The 21,814-nt window shown below is 40.5% G+C and overlaps 1 protein-coding gene across 1 annotated transcript in view; it reads right to left on the bottom strand.

The window, feature by feature from the left end:
* DOCK3 (dedicator of cytokinesis 3) overlaps positions 1-21,814 on the bottom strand; it is a 454,424-nt gene that overhangs the window by 257,290 nt on the left and 175,320 nt on the right. Inside the window, exons 11-13 of the mRNA XM_084829818.1 lie at positions 19,558-19,618; positions 16,932-17,079; positions 4,673-4,761 (exon numbers count right to left, since the gene is read on the bottom strand). Of these exons, the coding sequence (XP_084685944.1) occupies positions 4,673-4,761; positions 16,932-17,079; positions 19,558-19,618 (298 nt within the window). The remainder of the gene's footprint in view (positions 1-4,672; positions 4,762-16,931; positions 17,080-19,557; positions 19,619-21,814) is intronic.

Raw genomic sequence — 21,814 nt, 5'->3', positions numbered from 1 at the left:
GTGGGTGGATTTATAGGGGATGGATCCCGGATCTCACCCTCTGATGTTGATGTGATCGGAATGGGATCCATCAAAGGAACAGGACTTGACATACAAATCGGTGAGAATAGCATTGGTGGAATGGGAGGTACAGCTGTTGGTACAGGAGACCACGTTGGAGGAGCAGTGGCCAGTACTAGAGCTTGCTGTTCATCTGAGATGCTAGAGGCGAATTGGGGAGAGCGGTTGGAAGTGGAAAACACGCTCAATCCCGAGTTGAAGTGCTGGGATATGCAGCCAGTACAGGAGGTTGCTGTTGATCCCGAGATGCCAGGGCAGGATCAAGGAGAGCAGTAGGAGCCGAAGGAAGAGCTTGATCATGAGTAAAGTCATCCGGCATTTTAGAAATCTTTATCTTCGTTTTAGGTTCTGAAGAAAAAAGACTCACCTGTTTAGAAGCTTTAGCCTTCTTGATTAGTTTCTTAGCCAGTATAAATGTCAAAGACTGGCCCAGGATAGAAGGATCTTGTGTATTCCGAGAGTACAACATTGAGGGGAAGCGTCCCCGACACTGAATCAGGCTCCTGCGTGGCAAGCAAATCTCCTGGTGGGGAGGTTGGCTTCTCTGCCATGCCCTTTGGTTCCTCCATTGCTTCCAAAGCTCATTCTCACTGTGTGGCTTTCAGCCGGTCTGAGCAATTTTGTCTTGCCTGTGTTGAAACGGCTTGGCAACGAGGACAAGCTTCAACAACGTGGGCTTCTCCAAGACACAAAAGGCAGAGAGAATGTCCGTCACTCAGCAGTAACTTGCCTCTACAACAGACACTTTCTAAACAGCGTACGAAGGGACATGTGCCTGTGAGGGTGAGCACAAGATCATGAAAAGTGGGTGAGTTTTCTCATCCATCCTTCCAGTAGAAGAGGGATAGAAAGGGAAAGAAAAATACTCTGGGTGAATGACTGGCTATGAAGGTGGTGCTGACATAAGAGATTTGGATTCTGGGACCACGGAGTCAATTATGACTTGATAGGTGTAACTGAAACTTGGTGGGATGACTCCCATGACTGGAATACTGCAATTGAAGGATATAACTTGTTCAGAAAGAACAGGAGGAACAGAAAGGGAAGTGGAGTTGCGCTATATGTTAAAAATACATATCTCTGCACTTTTGACTCTGTTTCCAGAAACAGACTCTGGGCAAAACTTCAGGCCTCCATGGTCGATCGCTGCCTATCATTTCTTATATATAAACTTCATGAAAACACTATCTTAAAGATTAGATGCAATCCTAGGGGCTCTCTATCTGGACCCATCTCCAGGGCCAGATGAACTGCACCCTAGAATAATAAAGGAACTGGCAGAAGAGCTCTCAGAACCATTGTCTATTATCTTTGAGAAATCATGGAGGACGGGTGAAGTGCCAGAACACTGGTGGAGGGCTAATGTTGTCCCTATCTTCAAAAAGGGTAAAAAGAAGAAACCTGGGAACTACAGACCAGTCAGTCTGACATCAATCCCTGGGAAAATTCTGGAGCAGATTATAAAGCGCTCTGAATGTAAGCACCTTGAAAACAATGCAATGATAACTCGAAGCCAACATGGATTTGTCAAGAACAAATCCTGCCAGACTAATCATAAGAACGTAAGAAGAGCCATTCTGGATCAGACCAAGGGTCCATCTAGTCCAGCATTCTGTTCACACAGTGACCAACCAGCTGTTGACCGGGAACCCACAAGCAGGGCATGAGCGTAACAGCACCCTCCCACCCATGTTCCCCAGCAACTGGTGTACATAGGATCACTGCCTCTGGTACTGGAGGTAGCACATAGCCATCAAGACTAGTAGCCATCGATAGCCCTTTTGTCCAGAAATTTGTCTAACCTCCTTTTAAAGCCATCCAAGCTGGTGGCCATCCCTACTTCCTGTGGTTGTGAATTCCATAGTTTAACTATGCGCTGTGTGAAGAAGTACTTCCTTTTATCTATCCTGAACTTCCCACCAGTTCTGATCTCATTTTTTGATAGGGTAGCCTTCCTTGTGGACTGTGGGAATGCTGTGGATATAATATATGTCGACTTCAGCAAAGCTTTCGACAAAGTGCCTCATGTTATCCTGATGAGCAAACTAGCTCAAAGTGGGCTAGATGAAACAACGATCAGGTGGATCCACAGTTGGCTACAGAATCGAACTCAAAGAGTGCTTATTAATGGGATCTTCTCAAACTGGGGAGAGATAATGAGCAGGGTGTTGCAGGGCTCAGTCCTGGGCCCAGTGCTCTTCAACATTTTTATTAATGACTTGGAGGAGGAGGTGCAGGGAATGCTGATCAGATCTGCAGCTGACACAAAATTGGGCAAGATAGCTAATACCTTGGAAGACAGAAACAACATTCAAAGTGATCGTGATAGGCTGGAGCGCTGGGCAGAAAACAACAGAATGAAATTTAATAGGGATAAATGCCAGTTTTGCACCTAGGATAAAGAAACCAAAGGCACAGTTACAAGATGGGGGATGCTTGGCTCAACAATACTACAAGCGAGAAGGAACTTGGAATTGTTGTAGATCACAAGCTGAAGATGAGTCAACAATGTGATGTGGCTGCAAAAAAGGCAAATGCTCTTTTGATAATATATTTTTATTTGTTTGTTTTGTTTGTTTGTTTTAAATTATGTTATGACCATAAATCCTTTACTTCTAAATAAGGGCTAAACTGACTCCCAGGATAGTTGCAGGAAAGTTTTGAACAACACCTACTCACTAAAGACAAGCAACTATAGTTTACATGTCAGTGGCTTTAGCCATCCTGCTCACCCATTTATCGAGCAGTGTAAATATTCAGAAGGGGAAAGAAACTGATTTTATGTTTATTTTTATTTATTTATAATAATTTATAAATTAAAATAAGCGCATTTAGCCCTCAAAGGCTTTGGTAAAAAGCCATGTTTTTACTTGGTGCTGAAACGAAACCAATGTCTATGCCAATCGGGCCTCCAAGGGGAGGACATTCCACAATGGGGGTGCCACAGCAGAGAAGGCCCTCTCTCACATCCCACCGTAGTGTATGTCTCGTACTGGTGGGACACAGAGGAGGGCCCCTCCTCAGTTCTCGGGCAGGCATATATAGGGGAGAGGTGCTCATTCAAATATCTTCAGGAGGAGACAGGGGCCTCCCCGTGGTAGCTCCACCGATGCTACCACCAAAGCTGGACATGTCCAGATCTGAAGACTGGAGATTCATCCAAGGTGCATTTTGTCACTCTCCTCTGCTGGCATCCCAGTTTCAGGAGCAACAGATGGGCTTTAGGAGGAGAAAACAATCTACTCCATGGCAATTTTCCCCAGCACTAGAGTGGACCTAGCTGGCTTCCATCACTCAAGGAGAACAGAAATTCACAGGTGAGTACAGAATTTCTGTTTCTCCTCTCAAGTGTAGGAGGCCAGCTAGTCTGGGGATGTTTAAAAATAGTGCATCTCAGGGTTGGCCAATTGATCCCCAAACCAGTCCCCTCTAGAGGTGAAGTATCCTGAGGAGGATTCATCTGCCAAGAGCAGCCTCTGACAATGCAAAAGTGTTGGTTTTGTAACATCTGGTGAACATGTGAATGGAGGACCAGCTAGTGGCTCTGCAAATCTATTTCACCTTATTAGAACCCTTCCTGTCTTCTCTGACCTCCTACTCAGATCCCAAGGGAGAAGGTGATTTGGAGTTGGGAGGGGGAAGAGTGATTGGTGGTGGTGGGGAGGGCTTCCTCACTGTGGGCTTGTACCTTTTAAACTTTTTTTAGGGTTATTATTTTATTATTATTAACATTTATATACCACTGCTAAAAAACCATCAAGGCTGCGTATTTATTTATTATGTATTTATTAGTAATACTTATATACTGCTTAATATAATAAAATGTCAAAGAGGCTGTACAACAATTGTACAATTTAAAACAATAAAACCTTGCAACAACAAAAAAAGAACATTATAAACAGTAAAAACATTAAGGCATTAAAAAAACCACACGTTTTAAAACAGTAATTTGAAAAGATGTATCTTTGCACCCTTTCAAAAGGCCAAGAGAGCAGGGGCCAATCATAGTTTTTGAGGGAGAACATTCCAATAGGATCCCTTCAACTTCTTATTAACTCTGAGTATTTTAACAAAGACTCTGATGCTGGGAAAGACTGAAGGCAAAAGGAGAAGGGGATGGCAGAGGATGAGATGGCTAGATAGCATCACTGATGCAATGAATATGGACTTGAGCACCCTCCGGGAGAGAGCGCAGGACAGAAAGGCCTGGTGTGCTATGGTCCATGGGGTCACGAAGAGCTGGACACAACTGAACGACTGAACAACAACAACAACAACAATTTTAACAAAGTAACTGCAGGATTTTCTTTTGCAGAGGTGCTTTGCATTTACATTTGGAGGTAATGCTGGAGGGATCTTATGCTTCAACAGACATTGTTTGGAATAGAAATATGCTCTCTCACCAATTAAGCAAAGGATAACTGTTGCGAGCCAAAGAAGGATTCATATGCCATTAACCTGAAATGTTTTGAAAAGTCCAAATACAGAACATGTGATGAAGGCCATGGATGATCTATCATTACTCACAAATATACTCTACCAACAAATCTTTTAAAAATTTCATGGCACAAAGTAAGTGTAACTTTTTAATAGAGGTAAAACTAAATATTACCATAGTTTGAGCTAGGTGCTGTATATTTGGTGCTGGACTTGCGAATGATGTTTTCATGGATCTGATACCATTCATTTTCATTGTTGCATCTGAAAAAGTACAGTCAGAGTTACCTGTTGTCTTTAACTGCATGTGGATATAATCTACACATTGAAGAAAAGAAATCATTTATGACAGCAATCTTTGAAGAACAGAAACCCATGCAAGTCTGCTTACAGCAAAATCTAAAATGGTACATACAATATTACAGGCCTTGTTTTCATTAAGAACCTCCTAGCCATATCTTTGAAATCCACTGAAGCACTATTGGTACTAAAAGATACAGGCAGCTCTTTGACACATGTCTCCTGCATGTTCGGAGTTGTGCTTCTCCTCTTGACATTTTACATAGCAGTCACCATGTACTAATCAAGTATGAAATTTCTTTAAAATATGGTGGTGCTATGCTGATTATACATAATGTTACCCTTTAGTCTTCTAGTTTGAGAACTTAAAGGGTCATGTCAGATTTCAACACATATAAGTGTGACTACATGGCTGACTACACCAAAAACTGAGGTTGCATATTGTTGGAAATTTGCTCAAAACCCTACACTGGATCAATGGCTTGTCAAGATAATGGACAGAGCAATCTGGAAATCTTTAAATGACAAATTTCATTCAGCCAAAGGAAGGAAAGGCTAAGGCAGCCTTCCCCAACCTGGTGTCCTACTGATGTTTTGGACGACAGCTCTAGCATTCCTGACCATTGGCCATGCTGACTGGGACTGGTGGAAGTTGGAGTTCAACGACATCTGGACTAATAAAGTTAAAAGTTTCACTGACTTCTGAAACACTGGATATGCACAGATGATTGGGAACAATAACTCATCCACAAATCCACTCACCAGAAGTAGTGTCCCCATGACCTCTGGCAAGGATGTCCAGCAACAGGCATCCTGTTAGTGACAGTAAGAAACAGCAAGAGAATCTCTCACTGTTTCTTATCTTCTCCAAATCTCTGTATAAATCTTTGGATCTTCTCCAGATCTCAGTATAAATGAGGGAAGACTGAACCTCAGGCATGCCATAGTACTTCATGGAAGGGAAGAGGATGGTGGCAGGCACAAAATGAGACTGCCCTGTTAGCCAAGCCAATGGACGCCTGATGGGAAGGATAAATGTCATTTTTGTTGTTGTAAACCATTGTATGTCCAAAGGCTGTGCAATTATACCTGTAGTCCTACTTTTAATGTTTTTCAGTGTAACATTATAACCAATTATTTATCATGTCCCCTTTTCATGATTAAAATTGGATGCACACATTAACCGCAGGGGGTTCATAGGTCAATGGCACATTCTGTGCAGGCATACTATTCCAGGTTCAATCCACAGCATTTCGGCATTACACAGCAGGGTCGGGAAATATTTCTAACCAAGACCTTGGAGATCCACTGACAATCAGAGGAGACAATACCAGGCTAGATGGGCCAATGATCTGATTCCATCCAAGGCAGCTTCGTATGTTCTCTACAAGGTTTTAAAAGAAGCTTGCAGAAATAATCTGGTGTTTAGGGCAGGTAGTGAAAACACTCTTACTCCATTTGGCTTTTCAGGGTTCTTAACATATGATGCTCCAGCACAGGAGATCATTACCTTGTCGTGGTGCTGGAGCTTGAGCACCTCAGTGATGCCATGAGCTAAACCATGAAGGGATACACAAGACAGGAAGGTAATGGCAGAGAGGTCAGACTAAATACGATCCCTGGGGAAGAAAACAGCAACCCACCCCAGTATTCTTGCCATGAAAACTAAATGGATCAGTACAACCAGAGATATGTCGGTATACCATCGGAAGATGGGACTCCCAGGTCAGAAGATGGTCAAAATGTTACTGGGGAGGAACAGAGGATAAGTTCAACTAGCCCCAGATGTGATGATGCAGCAGCTCAAAGCTGAAAGGACGGCTAGTGGTCGATGGTGCTGGTGGTGAACGACGAATCCGATGTTCTAAAGATCAACACACCATAGGAACCTGGAATGTAAGATCTATGAGCCAGGGCAAATTGGATGTGGTTATTGGGGAGATGTCAAGATTATGTCATTATGAGATGACAGAGGGCCGCGGTGGCTTAGTGGTTAAGACACTGAACTGCAGACCGGAAGGTCAGCAGGACAGCAGTTCGAGACCCGAGTGCCGCGTGACGGAGTGAGCTCCTGTCTTCAGTCCCAGCTCCTGCCAACCTAGCAGTTCGAAAGCAAGAAATTGCAAGTACATAAATAGGTACCGCTTTGGTGGGAAAGGTAACAGTGTTCCATGCACCTCGGTGTTCAGTCATGCTGGCCACATGACCACGGAAGCATTTTCGGACAGCGCTGGCTCTTCAGCTTAGAAATGGAGATGAGCACCACACCCCAGAGTCGGGCACAACTGGTTGGGGACACCTTTACCTTTTACAAGATTAAATATAGACATTTTGGGTGTCAGTGAACTGAAATGGACTGGAATGGGCCATTTCACATCAGATGACCACCAGATCTACTACTGTGGACAAGAGGACCACAGAAGAAATGGAGTAGCCTTCATAATTCATAATAAAGTGGCTAAAGCAGTGCTTGGATACAATCCACAAAATGATAGAATGATCTCAATTCGAATTCAGGGTAAGCCATTTAACATCACAGTGATCCAAATATACACCCCAACCACAGATGCTGAAGAAGCAGAAGTAGATCAGTTCTATGAGAATCTGCAGCACCTACTGGATAATACGCCAAAAAGAGATGTTATTTTCATTACAGGAGACTGGAATGCTAAGGTGGGTAGTCAAACAACACCTGGAATTACAGGCAAGCATGGACTGGGAGAACAAAATGAAGCGGGACATAGACTGATAGAATTTTGTCAAGACAACTCACTGTGCATAACAAACACTCTCTTCCAACAACCTAAGAGACGACTTTATACATGGACTTCACCAGATGGTCGACACCGAAATCAGATTGACTACATCCTTCGTAGCCAAAGGTGGCAGACATCTATGCAGTCGGTAAAAACAAGACCTGGAGTTGATTGTAGTTCAGATCACGAACTTCTTATTGCACAATTTAGAATCAAACTAAAGAGACTAGGGAAGACCCACAGATCAGTTAGATATGAGCTCACTAATATTCCTAATGAATATGCGGAGGTGAAGAATAGATTTAAGAGACTAGATTTAGTAGATAGGGTCTCGGAAGAACTATGGACAGAAGTTCGCAACATTGTTCAGGAGGTGGCAACAAAAACGTCCCAAAGAAAAAGAAAACCAAGAAGGCAAGATGGTTGTCTGCTGAGACACTGGAAGTAGCCCAAGAAAGAAGGAAAGCAAAAGGCAACAGTGATAGGGGGAGATATACACAATTAAATGCAAAATTCCAGAGGTTAGCCAGAAGAGATAAGGAATTATTTTTAAACAAGCAATGCGCGGAAGTGGAAGAAGATAATAGAATAGGAAGGGCAAGAGACCTCTTCCAGAAAATTAGAAACATCGGAGGTAAATTCCAGGCAAAAATGGGTATGATCAAAAACAAACCTATTCAACCTGCATGCAGAACACATCATGCGATGTGCTGGGCTTGATGAAGCCAAGGCTGGAGTTAAAATAACTGGAAGAAACATTGTTGTTCAGTCGTGTCCGACTCTTCGTGACCCCATGGACCATAGCACGCCAGGCGTTCCTGTCCTGCGCTCTCTCCCGGAGTGTGCTCAAGTTCATATTCATTGTATCGGTGATGCTATCTAGCCATCTCATCCTCTGTCGTCCCTTTCTCCTTTTGCCTTCAGTCTTTCCCAGCATCAGGGTCTTTTCCAGGGAGTTTTCTCTTCGCATTAGGTGGCCAAAATATTACAGCTTCAGCATCTGTCCTTCCAATGAGCACTCAGGGTTGATTTCCTTTAGGATGGACTGATTTGACCTCCTTGCAGTCCAGGGCACTCGTAAGAGTCTTCTCCAGCACCACAGTTCGAAAGCATCAATTCTTCGGCGCTCAGCCTTCCTTATAGTCCAGCTCTCACAGCCAGACATTACTACTGGGAAAACCATAGCTTTGATTAGACGGACCTTTGTCGGCAAGGTGATGTCTCTGCTTCTTACTATGCTGTCTAGGTTTGCCATAGCTTTCCTCCCAAGGAGCAAGCGTCTTTTAATTTCATGGCTACAGTCACCGTCTGCGGTGATCTTGAAGCCCAAGAAAGTAAAATCTGTCACTGCTTCCATTTCTTCCCCTTCTATATGCCAGGAAGTGATAGGGCCAGATGCCATGATCTTAGTTTTTTTAATGTTGAGTTTCAAACCAGCTTTTGCACTCTCCACTTTCACCCTCAACAAGAGGCTCTTGAGATCCTCTTCGCTTTCTGCCATTAGGGTGGTATCGTCTGCATATCGGAGGTTGTTGATAATTCTCCCGGCAATCTTAATTCCGACCTCTGATTCATCCAACCCGGCGTTTCTCATGATGTACTCTGCATATAAGTTAAATAAGCAGGGTGACAATATGCAGCCTTGTCGTACTCCTTTCCCAATTTTGAACCACTCGGTTGTTCCATGTCTGGTTCTTACTGTTGCTTCTTGACCCTCGTACAGGTTTCTCAGGAGACAGGTAAGGTGGTCTGGTACTCCCATCATTTTAAGAATTTGCCACAGTTTGTTGTGATCCACACAATCAAAGGCTTTAGCGTAGTCAATGAAGCAGTAATAGACATTTTTCTGGAATTCTCTTGCTTTCTCCATGATCCAGCGAACGTTGGCGATTTGATCTCTAGTTCCTCTGCCTCTTCGAAACCCAGCTTGTACTTCCGGTAGTTCTCGGATCGCATACTGCTGAAGCCTAGCTTGTAGGATTTTGAGCATCACCTTGCTGGCATGCGAAATGAGCGCAATTGTGCGGTAGTTTGAACACTCTTTGGCGTTGCCCTTCTTTGGAACTGGAATTTAAACTGACCTTTTCCAGTCTTGCGGCCATTGTTGAGTGTTCCAAATTTGTTGGCATATTGAATGCAGCACTTTCACAGCATCATCTTTTAGGATTTTAAATAGCTCAGCTGGAATACTGTCATCTCCGCTAGCTGTGTTGTTAATAATGCTTCCTAAGGCCCACTTGACTTCACTCTCTAGGATGTCCAGCTCAAGTTCAGTGACCGCACTATCATGGCTATCAGGGACATTCAGATCTTTCCTGTATAGTTCTTCTGTGTATTCTTGCCACCTCTTCTTAATCTCATCTGCTTCTGTTAGGTTCCTGCCTTCTTTGTCCTTTATCATGCCCGTCTTTGCACAAAACGTTCCCTTGAGATCTCCAATTTTCTTGAAGAGATCTCTAGTCTTTCCCATTCTGTTGTTTTCCTCGATTTCTTTGCATTGTTCATTTAAGAAGGCCTTCTTGTCTCTCCTTGCTATTCTCTGGAACTCTGCATTCAGTTGGATATATCTTCCCCTTTCTCCCTTGCTTTTCGCTTCCCTTCTTTCCTCAGCTACTTGTAAAGCCTCATCAGACAGCCACTTGGCTTTCTTGCATTTCTTTTTCTTTGGGATGGATTGAGTTGCTGCCTCCTGAACAATGTTATGGACCTCCGTCCATAGTTCCTCAGGCACTCTGTCTATCAGGTCTAATCCCTGAAATCTATTCCTCACCTCCACTGTATATTCATAAGGGATATGATTTAGGTCATACCTGAATGGTTTAGTGGTTTTCCCTACGTTCTTCAATTTAAGCTGAAATTTTGCAACAAGAAGCTCATGATCTGAGCCACAGTCAGCTCCAGGTCTTGTTTTTACTGACTGTATAGAGCTTCTCCATCTTTGACTGCAAAGGACATCATCAATCTGATTTCGATATTGACCATCTGGTGATGTCCATGTGTAGAGTCGCCTCTTGCGGTGTTGGAAAAGAGTGTTTGCTATGATCAGCGTGTTCTCTTGGCAAAACTCTATTAGCCTTTGTCCTGCTTCATTTTGTGCACCAAGGCCACGCCTGCCTGTTATCCCAGTGATTTCTTGACTTCCTACTTTGGCATTCCAATCCCCTATGATGAAAAGGACATCTTTTTTTGGTGTTAGTTCTAGAAGGTGTTGTAGGTCTTCATAGAACCGATCAACCTCAGCTTCTTCGGCATCAGTGGTTGGGGCATAGACTTGAATTACTGAGATGTTGAATGGTTTGCCTTGGATTCGTACTGAGATATTCTATCGTTTTTAAGATTGTACCCCAGTACTGCTTTTCCCACCCTTTTGTTGACTATGAGTGCTACTCCATTTCTTCGAAGGGATTCTTGCCCACAGTAGTAGATATGATGGTCACCTGAATTAAATTCGCCCATGCCTGTCCATTTTAGTTCGCTGATTCCCAAGATGTCGATGTTCAATCTTGCCATCTCATGTTTGACCACCTCCAGCTTACCTTGATTCATTGATCTGACATTCCAGGTTCCTAAACAATATTGTTCTTTACAGCATCGGATTTTCTTTTCCCCACCAGACACATCCACAGCTGAGTGTCCTTTCGGCTTTGGCCCAGCCGCTTCACTCTTTCTGGCGCTACTTGGAAATACCCTCTGCTCTTCCCCAGTAGTATATTGGACACCTTCCGACCTGAGGGGCTCATCTTCCGGCGTCATATCTTTTAGCCTTGTGATACGTTCCATGGGGTTTTCTTGGCAAGGATACTGGAGTGGGTTGCCATTTCCTTCTCCAGGGGACCACATTTTGTCAGAACTCTCTGCCATGACCTGTCCGTCTTGGGTGACCCTGCACGGCATAGCTTATGGCTTCACTGAGTTACGCAAGCCCCTTCACCACAACAAGGCAGTGATCCATGAAGGGGGAAGAAACATTAACAATGTTAATGTTTAACAATAGGTGTAGGTATTGGTATAGGTGTTGAAACACCTATCCAAATACCTTTTAAATTTGGGTTTCACTGACAATTACTCAGGGTTAAAACAGAGTTTGTTTGAAGAACAATGAAAATAAATTCACAGTAAACTGTAAACTGAGATTAATGTGTTTAGAGCTAGTAACTCCTATATCTACTCCAAAATACCTAATTCACTCTGCCTTCCACATTCTTCCCTCTCTTTCTTCCAACGGACAAAATTCCCACTACTGCCCCAACTGTAATCCTATGCTCCCCGCAACTCCCTACTCTCACTTACCTTAACAATGCATACTCTAAACAATCTCCTCTGCCTCCCCTTCAAACACAAACATCAAACCTGGTCCATTACACAATGGTAGCACCATGCTACCAACTGTACCAATCTTTGCAAATTAATGATCAATTTTATTTTAATATAAATTTACTTTCAGTTTCTGCTGACATAGCCTGACATTTCTCTGCAAAATAGTTTTGCAAAATTTAAAGGTGCACAGAAGCTATTCACTCCTTCAAACCAACAAGGAGACCTAGAATTAAATACTTAAATTACATAAAAAGAAGGTGGATAAATTATCAACCCAATTAAAAAAATAACACATACAGATAGATGGAGCCTTGAACCTGATTGCTTTATCTCTTGCCAATAGTAGTCTTTCATGGCCTAATTGTATTTATAGTCATTGAAAAATTACAGTACCTTATGTAAAGTACAATTTACCTAAAAAGTCTTAAGTAGACTCCATGACAATATAGAACTCCATGACAATTCACAGACTTGGTTTTTTTGTTTGCAATATCTTCTCTATACCCAATACATACAGGCACATGAACAATATTCACTGCTTTGAGTTTTATGGAAGGAGGGAAGGTCTGCAATCAAGGGAAGAATCAGACTATCCATTGTCCCACACCCTTTTATCGTCAAGGTCTGGGATGGAGCAAAACATATTCCACCAATGGTCTTTTCTCTGGAATTCATAGCTGTTTTCCTTGTTAGCATGCATATGGAAAGAACGGCATGTACAGTATTTTTTTCTAAATTTGGGGGTTGAGGGAGCAGAATCATTCTCCAGTGGTGCTATGGACATTCTGCTCACATGAGTACAGTATCTTTCTTCAACTTGGAATGGTTTTGCCAAACAAACAAAGGGGTTCCAACCTTTAAAAACATTTTTAGCAAAGCTACAAAGTGTAACCTGAAAATGGAACCTGATTCAGATCACTGCATAATGCCACCTTAAATGTTATCTGCCTCTTAGGACTCAGGTCACTCATACGTTAAAGATTTTTAAGATAGGTACATTACTTTATTCTTATATTTTTTACAGTTTATTCTTATTTTCTTAAGACTTATGGGGAAGAAACACAAGCGTTTGCTATTTTTTCTGTGGGTGTGGATAAGCCATTAATCAAAATCAAGGAATTTTAAGATTTTGGTGGTATTATGTCTCCTCATGTTTCCTTAACCTTTTCTCCTCCTGAAATCCATTGTACTTTCTCATGTTGCCTAGCTAAACAAACACTTTATATTCCACATAGCTATGGTTTGCCTACCTGAATCACTAGGGAGTGGGAGAATTAACCAGTTGATTTAGCTGTGTGTTGCTCCAAATAGAATTCTGGTACAATTTCTTAAGGCATCCAGAGTGAAGTCTGGCCTATGAATAATGATAAGGGAGATGAACTGCTAGACCCTGAAGCTCACTTGGTCATCTAGCTGAGGTGCTAGCTACTTTTATAAAGCTACCTTAATTTTCAAAACAAAGCAGCTGCTGAGCTAAAGAGGATTATGGCAACTGCCTTCAGTATTTTTAAAGCCGATCAACTATCTGGTATGTAGCTACCTTTCTTTACCTTCCATTGTCTGGTTAGAAGCCTACTTTTTTTCTGAGTACAAAGAACTGTGACATTGCTGAACAACTGCATTACACAATAACCACCAATAGGATGAGCTATATATCAAAATAAACAAACTGCCAGCCCAACAGACAGTGATCAAAAAAAGTCCAAAACATTTCTACACTGATTGTATAGGTTTATAGGCGGAGGAGATTAGAAAGGTAAAGAGTTTACATAAGAACTGAAGTACCTAGTATTTTCTGAAAGTTACTGTCAGGCATATGAAATAATAGGATTGGTCTTAAACCCTCATGAGAATTCTGCCTCCAATTCTATTTCTCAGAACCAGAAAAATTATTTCCATTAGAAGATTTAGGACCATTAAGAAATACATAACATATGCTACATATTTCCCTGTGATGCTTGCATGTAGCCCATAGATGATGGTGTGCATGCACACCTGAAATACGTAAGCATTTTAATGTAGATGGCACAGCAGCATAAGACTCACGATTTGTAAAAATGTTGGGCAAAAATAAAACTTTGAACAGTTCTTAGTATAAAAGGTGATGCTGCAGAGTTAGAAGAGATTGGACAAGATAATTTAATTGAAAAAGGTTTACAAGACTATATATATTGTGAAAATATAGAATGAGATTTGATGTATTATTAAAGAATTTTGAAACTTTCTGAAACATACAAGCTGAATGTGTGCAGTGTGCTTGAGAAAATTATTGTATATTTTGGTTAGCTGCCAGAAATTTCAGAGCAATGTTTATATCCACCTCAGAATCTGTTATTTAAGAATTTCAGTAGCAGTACTAAAAGTATTTTCTTATATTGCATTTGTTCATATTAGGAAATACAGTGATAATAATTTTGCAGAGGCTACAGAGATAGGCAACCTGGTGCCCTTCAGATGTTTTGGACTACAACTTTTATAACACCTGACCATTGGCCGTGTTGGCTGAGACTCATGTAGTCAAAAACATCTGAAGGGTACCAAGTTTCCTATCCCTATTTTAGATAGGCTCATGCCACCATACGTTATTTTCTACTTTGCCTGCAAAAATATTTGTTAACAACAGAGTTCCATGTTTGAACTTCTGAGCCATAAGGCAGTAAACAGATGCTACCATAAAGATTGTACAAAACAGAAAAATAAAACAAGCGTTGTCATAACCATATCCAGTTCAAACTATGATTTAAGAAATCTATAAAGCAATGCCAAACTTCTAAACTGTACAGTGAACACAGTACCTTTAGATTGCCCTCTTGGAGGTGCAACAAACTCTTGATTCTTATCATTCTGAAAGATGCATTATACAGACACAAAATCCTCTTACTACAATAAATTCAAGCAATATTTATCATTGGTCTTCTAGGAGAAAGAGGTACAGGAGGCAGGAATCAACACAGAATTTGATCTGTTACAGAACTCATGTGAAGCATGCATTTAACAAATAAGGGTATGTATGTACACACTATCAATTCCATCACAAGTCTCTTTCAAGTACAAGCAGAAAATGAATATCTCTTGTCGCAGTAGCTTCCTGTACCTCTCTTTGCAAGCAATGCAGGAATTATGTTGCAAGTAAGCACTTCAATGCGTTGTATGAAGCTGCAAACAAAGACTTTTCCTCATAAAAAGTTATATTTTCAGGTAGGTGTGCTAGGTCATCAGTGGAATGATTGGGGCACCTTGCCTATCCACACAGATCTATTTATATGTGCTTCAACGTGCTGTTTCAAGCTGCAAACAACATTTCTTGCAATCTCTGGAAAAAGTTAATGCCTTCTAATGAGGTACTGATTTTCGTAAAAAAACAAAACTTGGAAGTAGAGCTCTAATCAGGGAATAACTCCCAGGTTGAAGTGTAGACTGTTCCAGCTGTTGGAAGAACACATCGCAGGAAAAAAGCAGATGGGAAAGCAGGATGGGTAAAAGTGAGGGTTTCTTTTAATGGATTTTTGTTTACATTTTTAATAAAAAATACTTTCTATAAAATTTCTTCTTAAAAATAACCTGATCTAAAACAAAATCTGAATTTAATACAAATTAACATGTTAAAGCTCAATGCAGAAGACACATAATTCATGACAGTGTGAACTACACTGAGCCCCATCCATATACCTTTCATTATTTTGTACTATGGATAAATATGCTTTTCTCTTCCTTTTCCTTTTCTTCCTGCTTATATGCAAATGACTTTTATCAATTTCTTCTCCTGATTGTTCTCCCAAAGCCAAACTAGATAAGATGCCATTCACACTATTACCAATAGTATGAATGGCTCCTAAAATGGTAAATAACATGTAATAATCTAGTTCAGGACCTTGGCAGAGGGGAATACGATGCCCATTCCCCCTCCCCTGGCTGTGGGGGCCTCACACCTGCTACGTATATTGAAAGAAAAGCTCCAATTTGTGTCAATGGAAGCTTTTCTTCCAATGCAAATACCAGGTGCAGAACCCTGATTCATATCAGGACCATAGCAGGGGACAAAAGGTTAAAGTTCCCTTACCACTCACACCAGAGTCCCAATCTGAATCAGGGCCTCCACAACTGCTATTTTATTTTTAAAAAGCCATTCACACAATTGCTAATTGCATGAACGGCATCTCATCTAGTTTTACCTCAGTAATTTGTAATCTATATACTAGTCATTTAGTGGAAGCCTATTCATGGCTTATTCTTACCCATGAATATGCACTATAGGGAAATCTCAGACTAGTAAGACATTGTCTAACCTTGTGTACAACCACTCTTCTATAGCTAAATACAGTACAGAACAGCCAGAGGAGCACAGATGAAGGTGGTGGTTCCCACCTGCTGCTTCACCCACAGTTACACCACTCAGCTGGAAACAGAGTGCTTGCAGGGACATTCAGCTTTCTCTACACCCACTGCTGCTTTCCTTTGCCATGTACTGCAGCCTTCTCTATCAGGGAACCCACCCTAGCTTTGGGAACAGTATTTTATTCAAATTTTAAAATCTAAGCTTGGCAGTCACTGACAGTGCCATCAGTAATAAAAAGGAAGCCTATAAATCCTAACCGGAGATGACTTACAAAGAGTAAGCTTAAAAATAGCTTGGCTCACATACAGTCATCAGGAAAGCACAGCACTGAAACTGATTACAGAACAGGGCTCTGTTGAAAAAAATCAGTGACAGCTGTTTTCTACTCTGCACTTTCCTTTCCTATGGGAAAAGTGTCAAGTCACAATAGTTATTTAAAGAACTGTGCATTAGCATCTCCAAGCAAAGCAAACAAATTAGAAGGTAGGAGAGTTAGTATAAAGGATGCATATACACACTCCTGCATGAGATTCATGTACTTACTTGAGCATAAAAGCAGTTGGTATAACCTGTCAGAGATAGGAAGACACTTTAACTGTTTGAATAATGTTTCTAAAAAGCTCATCCTAGGTCACAGACCATGGCACAGATATTTTAGATAGCAGATACCTGATCTAGCACAAATAGCTTGAAATGTTCACTTATTCTCACAACAAATAACTTACGTGTAAACTTTGAGAACAAAATCCTTTTCTTCTTTTAATTCAGAAATCGATGGAAGTACATCCATGATACTCAATACTGCACAGCCATATGGACGCCGGTAATGCAGATGAGATGGACCCTTTCTTGAGTCATTTAGCAACATACGTCCTAAAAAAAAGAATTACTGGCATTACAATTCAGTTTCCATTCTCAATTCTAACAGATCTGTTTTTCATATAATATGTGAATAAATGTTATCACTTTTATATCATATATTTGTCATAATACTGACAAAGGATCATATAATCAGATCTTGCTGTTCTGGTGCATGTGGTTAAAATGATTTATATCAAAAGCTGCATAAACTTAACTGTCACAAAACACTGATTTGCATCTGTGCTACAGAAATACTACATAAACAGCAATTTTTAATATCATGGCTCCAGACAGTTTATGTTTTGCAAGTTAAGGGGCATTTATACTTTTAATCCTTTAACATACAAGAATATAAGTGTATGAAGGAAACTGTTTCTTTAAAAAGCCCCAACACCTTGGTGAGGAATTGTGAAATATTTTCCTGTGACTATTTTATAGGGGTTATACTTTGATCCTTTAAAAAATCTACATATTATTAAAAAACTAAACTAATAAAATGCAATTCTTTTATCCATTAAAATAATATTTCCTTCAAATCAGAAGTTGCTGTCTCCATAAATTCATTTTTACCAATAGCCCCTGGAGAATACAGAAATGATTGCAATTAGTATTCTTAATTCTATGACTCGCTGTGTTGAATAAATAGGATTGAAGTCCCAGATCAGTGAATATTTGCTGTGGGGAAGACTTATAGCCCTTATATACCTGCAGCTTTTCCACAAGAAAATAGATTAACCCTTGCATGTAGTTTTCAAACCTGGAAGCGTAAGTCCTTCGGAAAATGTGTTTCCCAATGCTTTCACTGAAGAATTAGGCTATATAGCATTTAAATCTAAAAGTATTTCTTGCTACTGCTGCTGCCACTAATATCTGGAATTCCAGGTGCAGGAAGTTAGCCAGGACCTCCATAAGACTGCAAGTGTGAACCACCAGGGGAGGCTGAATCCTAACCAAAGTTGGATGTTTCCCTCCCTACTACTTCTCCTTTCCCATAATGACAGGACCATTTCATCAAAAACCAACACCACAAACATTTATACATTAAAATCATAGTGTTTTTTTTTTCCAGTACAGGAATCGGTGTAATTTTTCTGCCTCATACAGACTACCAAGTAGAGTGTAGCTAGTACTCTTAGTTCAAAAATAAACTAAAGTTTATCGTTTTCTATTGCTTGGTCTATATAGAGCTAGAACTACATTGTCAACTGTGGGAATAGCCAACTTCTTGAGCGTGGCAGGCAGGGGTGGACTCTCTCAGGCTAGAAACTGAATTCATCCCCTCAAGCCAGGATTTACTTCTCTCCAGCAGCGTGACCAGGGAGCATCAGCACACACACATACACACACCAGCCCCACATTAATATATTGTCAGGGGGGAGGACACTTGTAAGATAAACGTGCCTCGTACTGTTTATACTGACTGAGAGTACCTTTACAAGGTCTCAAGTAGTGATCTTTCCCAGTCTTGCTTCCTGAGATATTTTAACTGGAGATGCTGGAGACTGAACCTGGAACCTTATGAATGTAAAGCAAATACTGTAGCACTGAGCTTTGACTCTTCCCTATATAATGATGCAGAGGTCTCTGGAGCAACCTCTGATTTCCTGAAGAAAGAAGTATTAGCTCAGTGGAAAGCAGCATACAACTCTCTTGCATGTAGGCAGCCAAGAAAATGAGAGGGGCTCATGCCAGGTACAAGTGTCACCATGCCTTCTGCTCCCAATTGGCTTCATGGTGGGATAGTCGGGGTTAAGAATGGTCAGGGTCAGATGTGACCCATGGGTTGCCAGGTGTCCATCCCAGGCCTACAGATTATATATAGCCATATATATTGCCATCCGCTCCAGCAGATCCGTTTTTAATTCACAACTTCATCACAAATGTAAATATTTCTCATACCTGCTATAATACCCAAGCCTCATTCCACCCAAAAGGTTTTGATAGCACCTTTAGCTCAAATGACTGTTTAGCCATTATAATTAGTAAAGAAACAATGTGAGCTCTTTTTCTTTTAAGCAAAGCTTCCTAATGTGCATTCACAGGATCACAGCATACACAACATAGTAATCAAAACATTAGCCCTATTCATGTTTTACTCTTGTATAGGGCCTTACAGCATTGAAGAAGGAGTGGGGATGCACTATTAGCCATACCTGCAACGTTGCATCGCCGTTGTCAGATATCTGTGTATTGAGCGTGGTTGTTTGCATAGCAGTCTCAATGTACAAGCAGCTGCTCACATGTGGCAGCTCTGAGTGACCGAGATACCTGATTGCTGCACTGTCCCGATCATTTGGAGCCCGTACATGTGACCAGCTACTTGTGCATTGAGATTCCTATACAAATAATCATGCTCAACTTGTGGATATTGGACACTAGAGATCCTATGTCAGGGAGCAGGGCTACACATGAGTAACATGTGACTAGAGCTATTCTTTATGTTGATTCTAAATAAAGATCTTAAAATACATTAAATAAAACATACTGTACCTATCCGGATTACATGGGCAACTATATAGAGATCTTTCTTCATATCCTTGCTGCTGAGATCCTAACAGATTCATAAAATATAGAAGTAAAAAATCATTGTCAACAATATTTATATTAGGATATATACTACTTTCAAATAAAAGCTACCAACAGAAAAAATGGAAGCAAACATGATTTCTTTTTCTGTGATGATCCCCCCACCCCCATTTTTCCAGTGAAAAACTGGACATTTTCAGAAACCTGAAAACAAACATCTTGTGCAATGTTGTCTCTTTCAGAATGAAGAGTAAAAGTATACCTGTAATTACTCTAAATACAATAATGTATAGATATTTATATATATTTTACATGTCAGATGTACAATCTTACATGCTAAATTATACATGATACTTTCCATGTTCTTAAAGTAGCAAGTTTACGTTTGATAAGAAAGTAATGAACATATTTATTTAATGAATCTGTACCCTTCTTTTCTATAGAAAATTATTTTCAAAGCAGCTAACAGTATAACTAAAATATCATAAAACAACAAAGTCACTAAATTCACAATTAAAACATAATAATACAAATTACAAAACTCATAGCAGCAACCAAGAAAGAGACAGCTGGAGCTTGTCAGGTTCACCAGAGGGTAATGGACGCAAATGATCAAACGCCTCCCTAAAAAATGTGTTAAGTGCCTGCCTGAATGCTGGGACAGGAGGAGCCTGACTTGTCTCCTCAGTTTTGGTTTCATCATAGAAAAGGCCCTGACCCTGATGCCTGTCTGCTGTATCTCTATCAGACATGGTGCGGAGTCTCCAAAGCCCATCTTAAGGCACAAGTAGGCTCATATGGGAAAACGTGGTTCCTTAGGTATTCAGGTCCTAGGCGTTAAAGTCTTTAAAGATTAATGCCAGTATTTTGAACTGAGCCCAGAAACAAACAGGTAACCAACTGAGATGGTATAGGATCAGAGTTAAATGATCAACTTGCCATGCATCAGTAAAAACCCCAGCTGCCACATTTTGGACCAGCTGAAGTTTACAGACTATCTTTAAAGGCAGTCCCACATAGAAAGCATGACAGTAAATAATAATTTTACTTTCCTCACAAATTTCCATGTTTTGCATAAAACACTGGAACATTTTTTCCCCATGGATTTAACATTTCCAGGCATCATACATCTCTACAACTTCTGCCAAAGCAATCTAGCATTTCACTTGCTCCCCTTGTCCTCCTTTACCGTGGCTCTTGCTACAAGTTAATAATACGAGTAGCAGCAGAGCTACCAAATGTCTTGATATTCTAATACCAACAACCAGATCATTTAAATTTTCTCCATCAGAACTTGTAACAAAACTACACCAAAACTACCCTAAAGTGTGTTACAGTACATACGTCACTTTGAAACTAAATTCTCTTCCATACCTCTCCCCAAACTTTCAGAGGAAAACAGTTAGCATCATGGAAACATGCTAATACATTTCAAGCCTTAGAGTATGTAATCAGGAGGCTCCAAAGCTCAGAAAACCAGTAATGACAACTTCTTTATATAGGAGAAATATAATATCAAGAAATATCAGAGAGAGAAAAATTCATAAAAATATCCAAATGCAACCCTCTCCCATTTATTGGAGACCTAAATCAGAACACATTTATCCAACTCTTCTCAGTACCGGCTGCAGTAAATATAGACTAATTACTCCCTTCACTATACTGACATTATCAAACCATGTTTGTCTACAAACACATGAAGGAAACCAAAAGACCATTCTAATTGCATACTTAGTGAGAAACAATGGGCAAAGCGAATGCTAAACGAAATACAAATGTAGCAGAAAAAGGACTGTTTCCACATCTACTTTTAAAGTTAATTTTAAATTTACTATTGCTCCTTTATTACAATACACACTACAAATAATCTTTAAAAAAATCATGCTAGCATTTCATTCAAAACTAGCATATAATTATGGTTCTCAAAACAGAACATGTTTTTATCTTAACAATTACGCTGGATTCAGTTGTAACATGAAACCATGGTTGGGGGCAGGTTCAGATGTACAAACAAACCACAGTTCAGCTAAACTAACCATGGCTTAGCATTACGTGCCAATGCAGCCAATGTCTGAACCTGATCCTGCCCACAATGCATGGTTTAATGGGAACCAGCATCTGAAAACACAGTTTAAAGCTTGTTTCCAAACTGGAGTGTCATTTCATAGACCAATGACAAACCACAGCCTTTGCTCTTCCTCACAAAGCTGCTGCACCATGG

This window comes from Heloderma suspectum, chromosome 2 (assembly GCF_057233095.1).
Source record: "Heloderma suspectum isolate Gila_16-S chromosome 2, 16-S_ref, whole genome shotgun sequence".
In the NCBI taxonomy this organism is placed as follows: Eukaryota; Metazoa; Chordata; class Lepidosauria; order Squamata; family Helodermatidae; genus Heloderma; species Heloderma suspectum.
This window is presented reverse-complemented; position numbering and strand designations above follow the sequence as displayed.